Source organism: Thunnus maccoyii, chromosome 1 (genome assembly GCF_910596095.1).
Source record: "Thunnus maccoyii chromosome 1, fThuMac1.1, whole genome shotgun sequence".
Lineage (NCBI taxonomy): Eukaryota > Metazoa > Chordata > Actinopteri > Scombriformes > Scombridae > Thunnus > Thunnus maccoyii.
The window spans coordinates 27,462,686-27,481,941 of NC_056533.1; the positions used below are offsets into that span (position 1 = coordinate 27,462,686).

Genomic DNA, 19,256 nt, shown 5'->3' on the forward strand with positions numbered 1-19,256 from the left:
TTCAATGTATACATGGGCACCTGACTATTGTTTTAAGACAAACTTGAAAAACTGTGAACCTATACTTTAAGATGGCTAGACTACACAGCTGCATCCAATATGGCAATTTATACAACGCATCAGGTCATGCCCTTAACTGGAGCAGCATAATATCTGTATAATCCTCTTCAGCACAGAATAGCTGGTAGCTAATATGTGCTTCAATATATGGCACAAACATATGATATAGTGTATTGTTGATACTAATTTGCAATTCTCTGTATGTTTCATACTTACAGATTTGTACACCAGTACTGTATGCTCTACGTAATAAATAAATTTTGATGGTGTGATTTCTTCCAGCATAAATCTATAATAATCTGACATCTCATGCAGGAAATAGGATTTTTTTTTACTAAAGGTTTGTAGAAAGATCTTCACAGGGAGATTGTTTTTCCCATCAAGTGTGTAAATTTCTGTCAGTGATGTTTTTATTTCCAACTTAAAGCCCTGCTTTGCTATTCTTTCCTCTTTTTTCAATCAAAATATTTCAACATGGGAACTAATATCAATCTGTTTTCAAGACATAGCAACACTGATGGAAAAAATGCTACCAGTTCCCATGAACATAATATGAGGTACTTAAATCATGCCCTAGACATCAAGTAATGATGACGTATTTTCGCAAAGCTCCAGTGTGTACAGAGCCACAAAGCTGTTTTCCTGCTTAAGTTGCAGTTTGAAATGAATCTTTTGCTGTGAGGTGTGTACAACAGGTTAGTTAAATGTGCTTCAGATATTTTCTGTATTTAGCATTTATGCCTTTACTGCTTATTCACTTGAGAGAAACCTGAAGCCTGAGCCCCCTCATTTGCAAAACCATGAAATTTGCATCTCATCACTTTGAGCTTTGTGTCAGAGTGAGAGCAAACACGGAGCAAACAAATATCATTATGCAGCTAAGCACACATTCAGTGCAGTCACTACTGTGATCTCAAGTCAGGCTCCATGCCTGCTCAATGTTATCCCCTTTCTGTTACTTTTCCTGACATTCTTCGATTTTGAAAATCCATACAAATAAGTGCAAACAAAGGAAAACACACAGCAAAAAGATCTGACATCCTACTCACATTATACTGCAAAAGAAGAAAAAAAAAATACACATACACAGCTAAAAATGTAGCAATAGACAAATATTTTTCCGGGCGATTCTGCAGTACAATTGAGTATGTGAGGACCCTGCAACATACCAACCAGCAACATTATCATTTCATCTTTTTGTATTTGTTCCCTCCCTCCCAGCAGGTTAACTGTCCCCAGACAATGAGCCTCTGCTCTGCTTCAGGGTCGACAGAGTAGGGGCACCAGACAGACAGACAGGCCTTGTATTCAGGCAGAGCCGAGAGGCCTGGCAAGTGTGTCCTGTTTGGCATTTAAAACACCTCCGCTCACTCCTATGTCGTGGGAGAAGTGACGGACCTGACAGGCTCAGTCTCTTGGGAGCCACTGGGCCTCTTTCCAATCTCCCTGGGTCAGTGCGGGGGTGAGACGCCAGTGAGGAGCTCCTGGCTAGAAACACTAATTATCATGGCTGCCTTGCATTTAGTAGTACTGTGTTCAGAACGAGGTAGTGTGCACCTCCTGGTCATGCTGTCAGATACCTCACAGGACTGGCTCTAATTGAGGAGATTGTAAAGCTATGGGTGTTTAGGTTCAGGCTGCCAAAGGCAACTCTCTGCATCACTGACTTATGTAAATAAATGGGGTAAACAAACAAATGTTTAATACCCCTCCCCCAATTTGCCACTACTGTTGATATTGTTTGTGTGAGATGTCATTAATGGTCCTCTTTTTAATTTGTGTGAAATTCTTTGATTGGTGACTCAGAGGAGTCATGTTACAGATCCAGCCTGGTGTGTAATACACCTGCTGATCCACTAGAGGACACCGTGTCAGTGTCACGCTTTGCCTCACCAAAGTGAGAAAAGTACACGTGTGCGACTCTCAAAGAGCCTGTCAAGTGGCGCAGTTCAGATGACAAATAAAGTGACAAATTTCCATTTTCGGAGGTGGCGGGTTGGGTGGCTGATTAGATCCTAACTTGCAAAAAGTGGATGTTGTTCATTTCCTACTTCCAACTGCGAGTGTCACGTTTCCAACCGCAAGTCAGGACAGTTTTTTAAAGTCTGTAACTACAATTGTGGTGTTTACTGTTGCCATGACGATGAAAGTTGCCTAACTTAAAGGAAATAGTAACTTCAACCCACACCATGTTTAAGTGATCATTTTAACCCAAACTATGATCTTTCCCTAAACCTAACCAAGTGGGTTCTGTGCCTAAACCTAAATTTCGTGACTATTTCACAAACTGCCTTCGCTCCCTGCTGATAATGCACCTTCATACATGCGTGTACTTTTCACGCCTTGGCGAGGCAAAACTTGACACAGACACTGTATCCTCTAGTGGATCGGCGGTTGTATTACACGCTTTGGTATGATACTGGGTTACACAGATCATGCACACACTGAAACAGCACTGCAGTGCTCTCACTACTGACACACACAGTAATGCCTCTGCCCAAACTCATGATAATTTAATAAATGCCTGAAGGCAGAGTTTGAGGCAGTGGACAAATATAAATATTAATTAACACACTAGGGACCCAAGTAATGTGTGAAAACTTCTCTGCTGCTGCCATATTAAAGGAAACTCTGGTCAGATTTTTAATGTGGTTTAGAATATGCATTAGAACTTCAAACATTAACTTCTAAAGTTAACATCTTCTCACTGATATTGAGGGTTTAAGTTGGAAATTAATGTAACTTGCAGCGTGTGCACCAAACTAAAAATCTGATGGTTTTCTTTGAGAAAGCAATGAGTTTTCTGACATACCATACAGTTGGAGTCATTGGCAACTTCCAAAAAAAAAACCTACTAGACTACTTTAATTCGATTACATCTGAATAGGGTTACTTGTCAAAGTCAAAAATCTCTAATTAAACCATCTCAAAAAGAATAATGCGGTCAGAGAGCATCAACTGAAATGATCCACTAATCACCAGATCTGCCATTCTTTCCTCTGCTACACAATCCACAGCTCTTCTTACTAAAGACTCAGTGTTGGGATGCTGAGCATCAATATTGTGCCCCTGTGACAGGTTTGAGGACGATTTGGAGCTCTGCTCTCCCACACTGTCTGACTTAATAGTAAAACTAAGAGAGTGGGCAGTCTGTGACAGCTAGTGGTGAAAGAGGTGGGTTGACTCTTGACATTTCCCATTTCCTTCTACCTTGACAGCAGCCTATGCTAGCCAACTAAACAACTGTCATTCCCACAGTGTTATTGCTTACAAATGTGTCAGAGTTAATATTAATACTGCAAGTAGTATGTAGAACTATAATACTGTATACTAGGGTTGGGCCCGAATACATACACGTTATTCGGCAAAGCACAAATAGTAGGGTTTTTTTATGAATATTTATTTCATACAAATATTATTAAAATTATTTGTTTTCAGGAATTAAAAAAAAACAAAAACATGTCTAATACCAGCATGCGGGTCGGTTACATTGCCATCTCAGTCTCTCTCCTCTGTTCCACTGTTACATCTATCAGCAGGTCTCAAGAAGAGGAGTCACATCCACCTGCTACATGATGCACATTTCCTTATTTGGACATCACTCCCAGAGTTGGGGGTGTTCCCTAGAGATAAAGCTGAGCTACTGGGGAAGTGCTCTCAAAGGACTCTCCATAACCTGTTGTTCTCCTTCTCTTTTCCACAAAGTTAGGTTGTAAAAAATAGGCACTAAATGAAAAGTGCAAAGCTAGAGTCCCCAGGTCTATCTATCAGGTATAGGTCTATCTGCTCAGTTGCAATGTGCTAGGTTTTAGCTCAGTAGTCAGTGCAGTCATCTATGACCTCCTTCATAACCTTGCTTATTCATGAACACTTATTGTACCACTTTAATTTTCTACAATTAAAAGTGTAATAAAAACAAAAATAGATTTTTAAGCCTATTTCCACTTTTATTCGAATACAAATACAAATACAAATACAAATACAAATACAAATACAAATACAAATAATTTTGCTGCCTCAACAAATATAAATACAAATACAAATACTGGGCTCTCTGCATATTCCTACTGTATACTGTGGGCAGGGTATATTGTAGGAATAAACTGGGACTGTATAGATAATCTTCACAAATTGACTGGACACTATCTAGTTGACATGGTAGAATAACTATAATCTTCACATTCAAGAGAACTTCAACATCTCTCTCCCTTCCTCACACACATACACTAATACACACATACCTTATGCAGTAACAACACACTGTAAGCCCCAACTTAACTACCCAGGAGGATCAAGTTTCGATCCCATATTGCAACATCATGTAATGTTGCCAGTCTGCTGAAAGGCTAAGATGTACATTACAGGAATTTCTCAAGCGAATGAGCCAGGACTGAACAGGTGTACTAGCCTACACATTCAGCTTAGCTCTTCCACATGAAAATTAGAAAGTCAGACACACACAAGAAGCTCTCTGATCTTTGGTAAGGAGAGGTCTGAAGTGCCAGGTAGAGGGAAGACAGATGGGTATGAGTTTTCCTGCCAGCTGTCTGTACTGTCTTGCTCTGTACCGTCACAGTTTGGCACAGGCAGAGAAGAGGGTTCATGTTTTTTAAGGAATGTCTCATACAATGAAAGTTATGGCTACAAGCTGGCACAGGACACTCGTGGTTTAAATTGTCTGGTCAGCACTTTGACTCAAGCAAATCCACAGTGTAATAGTGACTGAATGATGGTTCTGTGATTACAAATTGTTTTCATCCCAGTCAAAATATTATAAAGTAGGAAGATGATACATTTCAGAGAGATACCACTGTTTTATAGGTAAGAGCAAGAGGTCATGAGAGTAAAGGATGAAATCACTGGCAAGTGGCTTTAAATCAGAAAGGGTTAAAAAAAATAATTCCACTATGACTTTAGTTAATTTAGACATGCCTCACAAGGGTACATATATAAGCATATGTTTTGATATGTCAATATTATAATAGACTATACAGACAATACATGGAAATATGCAACAAACTAAATACAATGTACTTTTAAAATGTTTTCTTACTGCCTTCATTGTTCAAGTGAGGTGGCATTGTTTATTTAGGGATGGTATTGTAATTCCTGATGTTTGAAAGGAAATATAAATGAACACTCTCAAGTGTACACTGTTTGTTAATGAGTTTATAATTTCACATACTGCATGTATAATGTACAAGGAATTATATAAATTATAATTTAGAACTGAGCAGTCCAGAATTTAAAAATATAATTTATTTATTTTAGTTCTCTCTCATACTAAATAAATGAGCAGACATTTACATGTTAATCAATATTTTGACATTTAAAATGAATCCAAAACTCATTAGACCACTGTTTATTAGTACAATATTTTTAAGTGAAATGCTGACTTTTTGGAAGTAAAAAGTTTGAGTTCAGCCCCTTAAGGATTGCCCTCTGTAAATCATAGTGTAACTCTATTAAACACTTTATCTGGGTAATACTGTCTACCATGCAAAATTGCAGCTTGTAATGGAGGATAGATTAAATGGAATCACTCTCACCTAGTGGCAAATTCCACACCAGTAAGCAACAAATGGCTTGCCAAGCTCTGGGTGACATTTCCAGGGATTAGCTCATGATGTTGGGGTTGACGCAGGACCCAGTAGGAGGGACAGTAGCTGAGGATCATAACACCCCCCACCCTCCCATTCACACCAAGACACACACAAATACTGTATAACATTTATTTATATAGCAGCCATATACTAAGTGCTTCACATTAAGTCAAATAAACAGAGAACACTAGAGTAATAAAACCTTGAAATTGAATCAGTTAATCCAATAAGCACAACCGAAAAGCACCAAACAAGAACATTTTAGGCCTTTATTGTAAAAATCAGGTTTAAAGATAAGTTTAAAAGCAGTTGCTGAGATAGCAAAACCTTACCACATTTACACACATCTATTGTGCAGTGAGCAGAACATGTTAAACATAACTAGCCTGATGCAGAAAAGAACAGATGAAGATGTCAAAACCTTGCTTTTTCAGATGAGCGTGCAATGCATGCAATAACTCAGAAATATACTGGCTTTATTTTAAGTCTGCAACTGATTGCCTAGTATGTGTATATACATTCAAATGTGTCTGTATCTCAGGACACTGCCTCCTTGCTGTATGTTTAGCAAGGGCATTAAATTAATTTTGCATGTGTTTGATTTTCTGTTTTTCTTTTCTCATTTCTTCCTCCAGTCAAGATCTGACATGCACTTGATTGGTATGTAACTCATCCTCTTTCTGATGTTGATATCTTGCCTTAAGTGCAGCAGTGTGAAATGAGAGAAGAGGAAAAAATGGGAATGATGCAAGGAAATGAGTAAAAAAATTACGTGGAAAAGAAAAAACCAAAAAACAAAACAACAGCTGCTGACAGAGACATGGTCTGAGGGGTGATGAATGAAGATAGTTTATATGAAGCAGAGGGAAAAGGCAGGTAAGTGAAAAAGAAGCAATGGATGTGCGGACAGAACATAGAGGGAGACCTATAAGGAGGATGTTGCAGCTCATCTACAGCACGCTTCAGCTTGGAGCGTTGGCGTAACAGCCATGACACCAGCTGAGTCAGAATATTGTCAATCAGCTGCCGGTCTGATAGAATCCAGTGACGATGAATGACATTTAAATGTTCAGCTTGTGAACAGCACATTCCTTTTCTGCACCTCTAATGTGTACGAGTTCAACGTATCTGCCTGTCTCTCTTTAATTAAAGGCTGTCATAACTGGATCCATGACAAGAAAACCTTGATCCTGACAGATGTATATCCTGTGACAAGTGTTGTTATTCTCCTTCATTCTAGTCTAACCTGAAAGTATTTTCATTTTGTGTGTGTGCGTGTGTGTGTGTGTATGTGTGTGTGTACCTCCATCCAGTTACAAAACATCAAAAAGCAATCTTCCAACTATGTTGCATTTAAAGAGCTATACAAACACAAGTAAAGCTACATAAAGAGTAGTTGAGCTGAGCTTTGTTTTAAAGGTTTCATGGAATGAAAAAAAAATGCCTTCTCTGTATTGTTACCTGGAGTATGTTGTTCATCCATCTATCAGTATAACTCTTTATAAATTAAAAATGCTTATAGCAAAATTCTACCCTTTCCTTTCTTCTTAAAACTGAATTTTTTACTGATGATTTTTGCATCATATTTTGGTGTAGCTAAGCCATTGACCCTTACTGCATATCAAAGCTCTCTATTCACCAATGGATTTGCCTTCAGTGTAAGTAAAGACAAGCAATTAATCCATATTCCACAACATGCCACAGTACATTCAAATTGTCAGACCTTCTCTCATATCACTGACAACCTGACTGTCAAACTGTCAGCCAGTGGGAAACTCTGTCCTTCTGTTTCCACTGTGCGACTGTCCTTGCAGAGAAGCTACGAGTATTTGCCACTTTTTCTCCTCTGAAACTTGCTTCATTTTGTCTATGACCTTGTCCCTTCCATCACGTGCAGGATCAGTATGCATTCTACTCTCGGAGTGATTACTTCTCACCCTGTCAGCTCACCTTGACTTCACCTGTCATCCTTCCATCTATTCTCAATGTGATATTTTCTTTCTCACCTCTTATTAGTTGTGCCCATCTGAAGTCTCTGCTGAGTACCCATCTTTCTGTCTCCTTCTCTATCTCACACACACACGCACGCACACACACACACACAATGAAGGATCACACATCCTCGTTATTACTTCAGTACAATAGATATGAAAATCCAAGTACACTATACCAATGGAAATTGATATACAACCACCGCTGTTGGTTATAAAACCCAACATCGGTGCAATAGAAAGGAACTAACATCTTCTGTTGCCGTTAGGCTTTGGCAAAAGTGACTATAGTTAAAAATAGTTTATTGCACAGCCATTTTGTAGCAGTAAACATGTTGTCCTCTACGATCGGCGAAGTCCCTGTCAGCCTGTCACTAACAAATATGTCACCTTTGTTGACCCTTAATTGTTGATCCTCCCTTCAGCTATTCAGTGTCATTTTAAATACATGAATGCAGCAGTGAGATGCATCATTCCACCAAGCTGTGTCAAAATCAGATCAACAGCTACTGAGATATTGTGTATGACACTTGGATGAGCAAACAAATAATTTAGGCCTCAGATAGACTGCCTTTATTAGTGTTAATATACAGAATGACAGTTGCTCATGTCATAAGCACACAGGCCTAGTTAATGTGTTCCCAGCTGATAAAATTGTCATCATTTAACATTGTTGTACTGTTACAGATTGACAATTTCATATCCATTTTGTGGTTTATTTGTGCTTACTATTTGGTTGTTTGATCAAAATTGATTTTAATTTACAGTATTCCTAAGATGATATCTACAATAATATATTATGGAGCTTCATATAAAAATATCCAAAAATAGTAAAATGCAGATAAACTAATCAGAACAGATCAGTCTAAAATGTGATTCTTCTGTCTACGTTAACACTTTGTAGTCTCATGTGCAACCAGGAAGCACATTTTTTGAGACCCTCCAAACATCTGCTGGAGTTCTCAGTGTCACACTCTGAGTTCTAAATTGGTAAATTTCTGCAATTAACCAGGAGGCATCAGCTTGCTTCCTGGTGGATTTTTGCATGAGCTAAACGCCATATGCTTCTCTCAGAAATCCACTGTACACACACACTCGCACAGACACACACACACACGTACACAAACACAATCTCCTCTTACACTCATGCACACATGCGCATTAAGATTCCATCCCATTTTGAGACGAGGTCTGAAAGGATTCATCACGGTGACAGCACCACTTCAACACATTTTTCAGTTTGTCAGAAGTCTCTTTCTTAGCACTTGTTCCTCGCTTCTCCTTGGTTTCCTCTGGTGAATTGCTCTGAGTCCCGCTCAAAGCACACAGCAGGGGATTAGTCCCTATCACAGTGCTCACTACCCCCAGATCAGTTCACCAAGGTTAAGGTGCAGCTTTCTCTGAAGATACCGTTTTCTTTGTGAGAACTCTCACAGTGACATGTTAAAGGAGCCCAGTCAGAGTGGAACTTTAATGCTGTGATAACCCATTTAAGTTGCTGTCTCAGTATAAATACTCCCTCCTTTGCACACTCTTTGTCTCTCTCTCCTTCTGTCTCTTTGAGTGTCATGGCCCGCAAGTTTGTATTACTGCTTGACATTGAACAGAAAACTAAAATATTTGTAATTTTCTAAAACACTCTGGGAGATGGAATGTTAAAACTAAAAGCTAATGTAAAGGGGGAAGGAGAAAAAAATTTAAAAAGATTATCCAAATGTACATTAACTTCTATATATTTTCTATAAATTTGGTTTAAAGAAATAGCTCAACATTTTGTACGCTCAATTGTTTTCTCTCTAAGAGTTAAATAAGAAGATCAATGTCATGTTTGTGCATTAAGTACGAAGCTAGAGTCGAGTCAATGTTAGCCTAACTTAGCATAGACACTGGAAGCAGTGGGAAACAGCTGGCTCAAAAATACCAACCCAGTATTACAACAGTTTGTGAAATAGTCACAAAACTTAATCTATAGATTTGTGTACATGACTCTATAGGTTACATTTCATGACTTTTTCACGAACTGTTATGATACTGGGTTTAAAATATACCTACTGACACCTCCAGAGTTCACCAGTTAACACCTTGTATCTTGTTTGTTTAATCTCAACACAGCAACACACACTAACTCAAACAGCCAATTCTGAATGTGAGAATGTTGTGACATAAACTCTATATACTTATGTTTCGCTTTTCTCTCTTACTGCTCCTCAACATTATGATACTTCCAGTGGCTTGTGTGTAAAGCTTGTGATGTTTTCTGTGTCTGTGTAATCATGATGTCAACCATTTTGTCATCTGTCCATGTCTGCAAGGATCTAAGTAGATGTCTTTTGTCAGGATAGAACTTAAGGCTATGTCTCTCATTTTTAAACTTTGGGTAACTTTTTGGTAAACAGGGTATTCTGGGGTGAGATTTAAGATTTTTTCTTGAATCCTGCTATACAGAATACCTGTTCTCTTAGATGTGGCATCTTCCCTCCTCCTGCTCGCACAGAGCTTCTGATAACTCACATAATGGTGACAGATGTTGGAGTGCTAAACTGCTACCAGAAGTGATAGAATGATAGTTCACAGATTAAATTGGATTAAGGGTGGCAATTTTATTTGCAGGTGTATGATTTACTGGAAGACAATGAATTTACATCCATTATCCACATAATAACAGTCTTTAAGAATAGTAAAAATGTCTCAAGGTTTTCCTAATGTAAAACTTCCTAATGTTTTCCTAATGTAAAAACAAAAACATTCACACCACCTCCAGTGATGTGGATGATGTCACCTACTACAAAGGGGTCTCAGATAATTTTATTGGGTCCTATTGTATGTGTTAAGAATAAAACTCCCCCTGTAACTCTTGGGGCTATAAATATAAGGTATGTCTGTGTTGAATGCACTGACATGAAAATGATTGAATACCTCTTTACAGTATCTCCTCATCCAACTCCGTGTAAGACAACAAATAAGCTTATTTCTCAAAATGTTGAGAAAATCCTCGCAACCACATTCATAATTCCCCCAAACTTAATGTAAGATATAAAGATAACACATTTTCAAGTTGTTCATCAAAATTTTCTGGCTATTGGAATTCCCTATACACTTCTGTTTCACCCATCATAAAATATTAAAATTAAAGTTAATGTAGCCAATATTTCTGACAGCAACTAAGACAAGACATCATGTTGCCCCAAACCAAAAACTTCACTTCATTGGCTACTAATGTTATTTATGAGGCTTTGAACCTCTAATGAGTGCTAAACAGCCTAAGGTCTTCAGGCAGATCCTCAGCTGTTTTTTAGGATGAATAAAGAAATTAAGATTAATCAAGCTTTCTCCATCACACTGGAGACACAGTTAAATGTCTTATTATTTTGTAGTTATCATTTACATTTATTTTATTTACTTTGTTCTATTACCATTTTATTATAGCTTTATTATAGCTTTCTCACCCCTTTGTAATTAAGAATTTTGGGTATAGTTCACATTGGCCATCAGTGTTATCTGTGACGACTTAATTTAATTTAATTTCAAATTTTAATGTACTTTAAATTTGAAAAATTAGAAATATAAGGAATGTTTATGAAGATGTAATATGAAGAATAATTTGCACCAAACACTCAAACTTTTTAACCAATCATATGGTAACACACACACACACACACACACACACACACACAAACCTTTATTTTACTCAAAACTTAAATATTTAAACACATGACATATAATATCAGTCCTTAGATTAGAGATAAGGTTATCTCTATTTTGGAGTGTATGAAAAAGATAATGTAAAATGAATGGTATAAAGGAAAAAAGAAACTTAAATTCTGCAATTGCTCAAATTGATGATGACATGCCCTTTGCAGATCTACAAGTATTTTCAAGGAAATTTATCAGAAAAAAGCTCAGAAGGCATGCTGTACAACGTTGCAAACAATGTAGCTGAAAAGCCTGAATATACCTATGCTATGAAAATACCATAAAAAATGTACATGTATATATATATATATATATATGATTTGCATCATTCTGGGTTATTCAGGTTATATGAAATATAAGCTTAAAATTGTTTCCATTACTGTGATGTTGTTATTTATTTGTGTTACCCTTTGATAGTTTGCTTCATTTCCAGCATACCTTGCTTCTTGGCCAGTGCATGAAAGGTCCAGCCCCCCATGACCTTAAATACAGATTAGCAGGTATAGATAATGGATGAATAAATTGCATGAATTCTCTCAATTACCAATGATTATCCAGCCCCCTTCCCTTAATTACAAACATAGCAGTAAAGTAGTTGGCTTTGGTTGAAAATGGAAAAAGTCAAAGTGTCCTGTTTTGTGTGTTGACTTCTTCAACATTTAGCGGTCTTTCCCTAACCAAGTTCATTAAATTGCCTAAATATGTCCATAAAAATGTAAATCATGCACATGCACTCAAACACATAACCATTCATCATAATTGATGAATGGTGGATTGCATACTGTCAATGTTTGGGAGTAATTTCAATTTGCGCTATTCGATTATTTAATGCATTTCTAAGTCACAGTTTTATAATTGCCTTATAAAACCAGTATATCATTCCCAAAATTTTAAACTACAATAAGCTAACATTTAAAATCATTTATACATGTGAAATTGACTAATCAGACTATTTGGCTGATACAGCAGACTTCCTAAAATCACTCTTTGATTCCTAAAATTATTGTGTACAATAGGCTATGTTAAAATTTAAAATGATTTGTACATTTCAAGTTGTTCCACTCTTCACACGTTGTCTGTAAAATCAACCAAGGAAATTATTTTTTGAAATACTATACAGTACATACACAAAAAAGCGAGACTAAGCAAAAAATAATTTGGACATGATTGAGTTGATCTGATAGACAGTATTTCCAATAATTCCATAGAACAAAGGTGGAGGGATGTAACTGTGAGTTACTGTAATTAGCCACTTTACTACTTGCACAAATAATTCTCATTCCCATATAATCCAACAGTCCTCAGATTTTTCTCCTCCCTATTGTGACTAATCATCAGCATAGAAGATTCTCTTCATCAGCCCACCCGTCTGCTCACCCTTGCTGTTGGCACCGACTGCCACGATAATGACTGAGGCTACTCTGAGACGATGTTTACTAGCTGACAGCAGCACCCTGCTCTCTCTGTATGCTCCAGCAAGCATTTCCATTTAGCTCACTTCTGAAGCTCCTGCCTAATTTCTCTTTGGAGACAGAAATCCTTTAAACCCCATTGTATCCTGGGGCAACATATTTACTGAGGGCTGGCTTTCCAATACCTGAGAGAGATTAACACTGCTCCCTGATTTATGAATCCATGCCACCCACCCACAGGCTTGGTCAGGGGCCCTAGCTACTCTACCCTGCTACTTCCTCTTCACACAATAGGATTTAGGTATCAGAAGGAACACACAAACACAAACATACACTTCTCACATACAGAAGAACTGGGCTTAAGGGGAGTTTAAATTATGAATGTGCATAGATCATCCCTCCGAATTTCCCTTAAGAAAAGAGGACATAGAATTAGCAAGGGTAAATCTGGCTGGCATACTGTTGGCAGGATAACCTAACTCAGAACAAAACTTTATAATAGAATATGTCTCCTGGACAGAATCATGCCTGGCAATATATGGTTTATGAAACTCCATATTGATTTACCACTTTGACACACAGTCAGAGAATATGCAAACAGGTACTCAAGGTCTGTCACAGCAGCATGGAGGTATAGTCAGGAGATCTGTGACATCCATCGATTGTTTTGGCCTCCCACCATCTTGCTGTCTGTGACTGAGGTGGTCGGATGGCTGCCAGACTGAGTGACAGCCTGGTATTTGTTTATCCTGAATAGTCAATTGCTGGGCATCTGTACTACAGATACAACAAAGCTGTTGGCATGGAGTTCAGTGTTTCAGAGGACGTGTCTGTTACTCTTATTCAATGGAGAGAATGCTTTCAAACCATTCTAATTTCTACAATAAAGCATACATAAAAAGGTATTATGTCATGTCTTTGTGTGGATAACTGTGCAACAGTAAAATCAGACAGTTATAGAACTGGCGATATTTTATGGTTGTAATCAGAACACATGCATGGAAGCTTAAAGATATTTAAAGATGTGTGAAGGGTCTCATCAGCAGCTCAACCTGTTGTTCTGTACTGAAAACAAACCATGTGTAGGTGTGCATCTTGTGCTTTTCTTGTTACCTTTTTTTCTATTTTACATAATTTTGTAACAGCGGATTAAACATGTTCTGTTAATGAGACTGTTATTGTCTTGCAGTCCCCTATTATGTTCCCTGGACAGTTATACATAAATTGTACATGTGAAATGTACATGCTTAATTGACTGTCTGCCCCCGAATTACTTGCTTAACAAAGGCGAGTTCATTTGTTTTTTGTTGGTATATTTTCCTACATTCTATCCTTTTCTAATAGTCTGCTATTAATGTAACTAAACCAATAAATCTTTTAACTGAGTTTGAGATATTTGCATGTTAGTTTGAAGATATCATTGATTATGGACATTTAGAGAATACTGGATTGTTGCATAAAACAATTTGTATAATAGTAAATATCCATATAAAACATGCAAATGTACATTAAAAGTAGTGTACATTTGTACTGCAAATATGTTGATATTTTATCACACCAGTAAATGACTACATATAGATGATGTATCTGCTTCTACCACTACCCAGTGGTGGATGAGCATTTAAAATAGCCCTTGTTTGCTATAGGCATTAAGCTTACTTGCCTCAACTTTATTCCACTAGGATCACATCATGGCTAAAACGTCATGTCTGGATTACTACAAGATGCTCTTGGCTGTGGCACTAAAGTGCTTTCTATGCCCCTATAGCTCAACCAGAGTGCTGCAGTCTGCTTCTTGTCCAAGCAAAGTCAGAAGCCTCTTATGGCACTGCCTGCATTCAAACAATTGGTCATATACAGTACAAAAGCTTTTACTTAATTCAGAATTTGAGTGATTGTGCCTGAGAGTAAATGTACACATCTCCAGTACACAATCCAAGCCTACTCACCAGCCTGTGCTCTGCAGTCTTCATTCTCTTTTCTCTTTGGCAAAGTGGTCATATCTCCAACCATTTTCAACTAATCTTTTGTACTCGTTGCCCAATGTTGGAATGTGTCTGACTGCAGTGAGAAGAGAATTCACTACCTATTCTCCACAATTTATATAATCATATTCTGACCAAAATATGACTATATAAACTTCTAAATACACTAAAGCAACTCACTGTTCAAATGGTAAACAGGGGTTGTATATTTAATACAAGTATAATTGGAATATACCAAGCAGACAAAGAGCATAGAAGGGCTTAGAGAAGTTTGTATGGGTTTTTGGATACCTTTTTCCCCAATGTAAAAACTTGTTACCACTGAAGTACATTCCAATCAACATGAATTCACGCTGACCACACCTGATATTATCAACTTCACCAGACCTTCTACACTCAAATTGGTAATGAGTAAAACACAAAAATCAAACGTTCAGTTATGACAACAAGGTGGCAAGTGTCTGTGCTAGCTTAGCTCTCTAAAACTGAAACAGTAGGTCATGTTGAACTCAAGATAAGACTTGATAAATTATGAATTCTGAGAATATACAAGGCTACAACACAATCTGACTGAGAAACAGAAAGAATTAAACTATAACCAGCAACATAACTAAAAAAACAAACAAACAACAAAAACCAGCTAGCTGTCTAAGAACTTTCCTGTTTTTCATTTGTTTTCCATCCTTTGATAGAAACTGTCAGAAATCTGATGGAGTCAGATTTGTCAGCCCTGTTAAGACAACAGGGAAACACAGTTCTCCTGCCTGCCTGTCATTCATTTGAGAGCTTACAATGAATGAACTGAAAATAATATAAAATGCAGTATATATATGGCAATGCAGAGGAACAGCCAAATATTTTTTATCCAGTTCATTCTTGAGTGTGATACATACTGTCTGCTGTGGTATGTTTTGCTTTGAGTAAATCAATCCTCCCGCTGTGAGTGCTACAACAGCTTGTATAAGCTAGTTGACTTCCCCTGCCTATTCATGGTTTCTATACATTACCAAGCTATTTTCCTTCAGCCATGAACACAATGAATGCTTTGCAACTCACTATATATTATATATTAGTGCTGTTCAAGGTACAAAATCACACACTTTACTGAGAAGTTGTGTACAACTGCCATTATGTGTTCCATGAAGACTGACAGTACCACACAATTTGGTGGTTTATGCTTTTTGTGCTTGTGAAATCAACTTAGTCAATGCTTGACTTGTGACAGTCTGCTAAAAAACACTCAGTAAATAAATTCTTTCTTACACTGTTTGACTAGTAAAACTGCAAAGTAAAGTTGTATAGTATAAGTTGCAAAGTAAATCAGTTCCTGTTTGTGTACAGTAGTTCCCTAATCTAGCATTTCCCATGATAATAAGCCTGGTAGCGCAAAGGTAAAATGCAGTGTAGAAGCTGCCAATCTTCCCTGCCATGGAGAGACAACTGGGACGCCTGGGAAATATAGCACCAGAAGTTTGGCATTAACAATTATAAAAACATGGCACTGTGGCCAACTTGCTTGCCTGGAGCATATTTTCTCCATATTGTAATGAAGTAAATTGCCAACATGCTGATAATTATGGAGACATCATCATGAAAAAAACAAACAAAAAAAACAAAAAACATTTTACCTAGACCTTATGTCCAGACAAGTGTTAGTGATTAACACTAGTGTAACTGTCACACTTCACAGTTAGAGACAGTATTTCCACATTTATTTATTTATGCTTTTGGCCGATTAAGAGGCTAATTTAAGAGTGATTATTTATTTATTTATTTTAATATGAATGCTTGGCAGAGTTGGGACTTGGAAAGATGTTTTTGATGCACCAGACAAAACATGGCAGACTGGAATGGAGCAGAATACCTCAACTAGGGAGTTATCCATCCTTTCCTGTCTATCAATGATTAATGGCTAAAGTGGTTCCACTTTCATGCTAGAGAACATAACAATCTTGCATTTGAGCATTTTGTCCCTTTTCACCAAGCCCCTTAACAGCTATCCTCACCCAGTCACATTGTGCTACTTCAACAAGAACCTCGTCCACTCACCCCCTCTCCTCTGCTGCCTCCTCTGTTGCTGTCAGTTGGTTGTGTTATGCATAAATAGTGCAACCAACCATTTTGGTGAACCGTGTTCCTGTTAACATCACTCATCTTCAAACAGTTCCACAGATACGGTTTAACTAGTGCTTGAATACCTGCCCAAACTCCCAGCGACAGAGAAATGAGTGTACATCCTCAAGAAGAACCTTGAAATTTCAAGAAAAGAATGATTCTGAAGCAAATACATAAGCCTGCATTTTTGTAGAATAATGGCCATACTTACTACAATGCAATGCTACCAATTGTGCATCTGATCTGCCTACGGTTGTTAAGGCAACCAACTTGATTGAGATTATAAAAATATAGCCTAATGCTAACCATTCAGATTGGGTAAACCTCCAAACAAATGTCAACTTTAGGAGAAAAGTAGACAAAAGTATCGAGTGTCAAAATTAATCCCTTTTTATGCCCAGAACTGTTAGCAATAGCATACCAATGTCACAATATTTCTACTTCAGCTACGAACTAAAGTGAACATATGTCATTTTAACATGAAACTAATGACATCACCTTTTCACTTCACTTTTTGTAGAAAAAACATGTGTCATTTTAAGACATTTGAAAAAAATGGCCAGTGTTTGTTGTTTGTTTCTGGAGAAGAAAGTCCTGATGACAATAAAATACCCCCTCCCCCCCCCCCCCCCCCCACTTAACACACACACACACACACACACACACACACACACAGACACACACACAAACAATGCCTAATTTGTACAGCTATATATGATCAAGAAGTAATTGAACACTTAATATAGCATTGTTTTTTTGTTTTTTGTTTTTTTGTTTGTTGTTTGTTTGTTTTGGTTGTTACATTATAAGATTTTTGTAGAAAAATTATGTCCAATGTGCATGTAAAATTGCAGTACATGATACCCTACAGATCTGCAAAGAATTTGCTGTAGTGACCCGCAGGAAATTTGTATCCCCACTTGAAATAACAGACACAGAAAAATTGCATTTAATGAGGAAAAAACTGATAACAAACAGAAGCAATATAACAACATCCCTCTTGTATGTATAAACAAAATGAGGTGTAGATATGCAGTGTGCTGACTCACCTCTGATTCACCTTAAATGTGATTTAATTATGAATGAGTGGGAGGATTATTTGCCCCAGAAGATAAAACACAGAGGGGCCTATTTTCCTGAAATAGGGCGCAGGCGCAGATCCAAGTCTTAATTCCTGGCATGTGGCACATGTGGGTGTGGCCAACACATTTTTGCAATTTTCCCGACCCTCAGCACCAGCACACTCTGGGCTCAGTCAGGCACAATGTGGAGGAGTGACTGAATACATTATTAGTGGGAGGAATGTATTATGTGTAGGTGGAGTCGGGGTGGGCTTCAATAATAACCAATCACGTGAGCTCCTCTCATCCCCTTTAAATGCAACAACAAGTGAAACGGGGGAGAGAGGCTGAGAAATTAGTTCACCTCTGTGTAGCCCCTGAAGTTCCCAAATATATATTCAGGAAACCCCAAATATTAATATACATCAATCCAAATATGCTGATAATGGTAGAATGAAAATAAAGCTCATGTGCTCACATGTGTGCTGTAGCTGTTGGTAAACCAGTGCTGCCTCTTATTTTGCACAATCAATTAATATAGGATAATTAACTCAATAGTTCTAAGCCACTGGGGGTGCACAAGCCAGTGCATTATTAGTGTTGGTCCCAAGCCTGGATAAATGGGGAGGGCTGTGTCAGGAACGGCATTCCGTGTAAAACATATGCAAAATAAAATATGTGGATCATAAATCAAAATCCATACTGGATCGGTCGAGGCCCAGGTTACCAAGGGCCAAAACCGGTACTTTTGACCAGCAGGGTGCCGTTGGAAACTATGCTACTGTTGAGGGAAGGAAAAGGAGAGGGGGAAGGCATGTCAGGAGGCAGTGGGAGAGGAAGAAGGGTAGGAGTGTGGAAGTGAGAATCGTAACTTTGAATGTCAGGACTATGACTGTAAAGGGAAGGAGGAGTTGGCTTATATGATGGAGAGGAGGAAGGTAGATATACTGTGTGTGCAAGAGACCAGGTGGAAGGAGAGTAACCCCAGGAGCATTGGAGGTGGTTTCAAACTGTTCTACCATGGTGTGGATGGGAGGAGAAATGGGGTAGGGGTAATCCTGAAGGAAGAGTATGTCAACAGTGTGTTGGAGGTGAAGAGAGTGTCAAACATAGTGATGAATACGAAGCTGTAAACTGAAGGTGTGATGATGAATGTTGTCAGCGCATATGGCCCACAAGTTGGGTGTGAGATAGAAGAGAAAGAAGAATTCTGAAGTGAGTTGGATGAGTGGTGGAGAGTGTACCCAAGGAGGAGAGAGTGGTGATTGGAGCAGACTGGCATGTTGGTGAAGGGAATAGAGGTGATGAGGAGGTGATGGGCAGGTATAGTGTCAAG

At 38.0% G+C, this 19,256-nt stretch overlaps 1 protein-coding gene across 3 annotated transcripts in view; it reads right to left on the reverse strand.

The window, feature by feature from the left end:
* Positions 1-19,256, reverse strand: part of LOC121896060 (protocadherin-9) — a 214,119-nt gene that overhangs the window by 35,262 nt on the left and 159,601 nt on the right. The window contains exon 5 of one of the 3 annotated variants that reach the window (XM_042409713.1): positions 7,557-7,729. The exons of the other annotated variants lie outside the window; for them this stretch is intronic. Coding sequence (XP_042265647.1) covers positions 7,605-7,729 — 125 coding nt within the window. The 3' untranslated portion in view covers positions 7,557-7,604. Of the gene's footprint in view, positions 1-7,556; positions 7,730-19,256 lie in introns of those variants that run through there. 3 annotated transcript variants of the gene reach the window in all.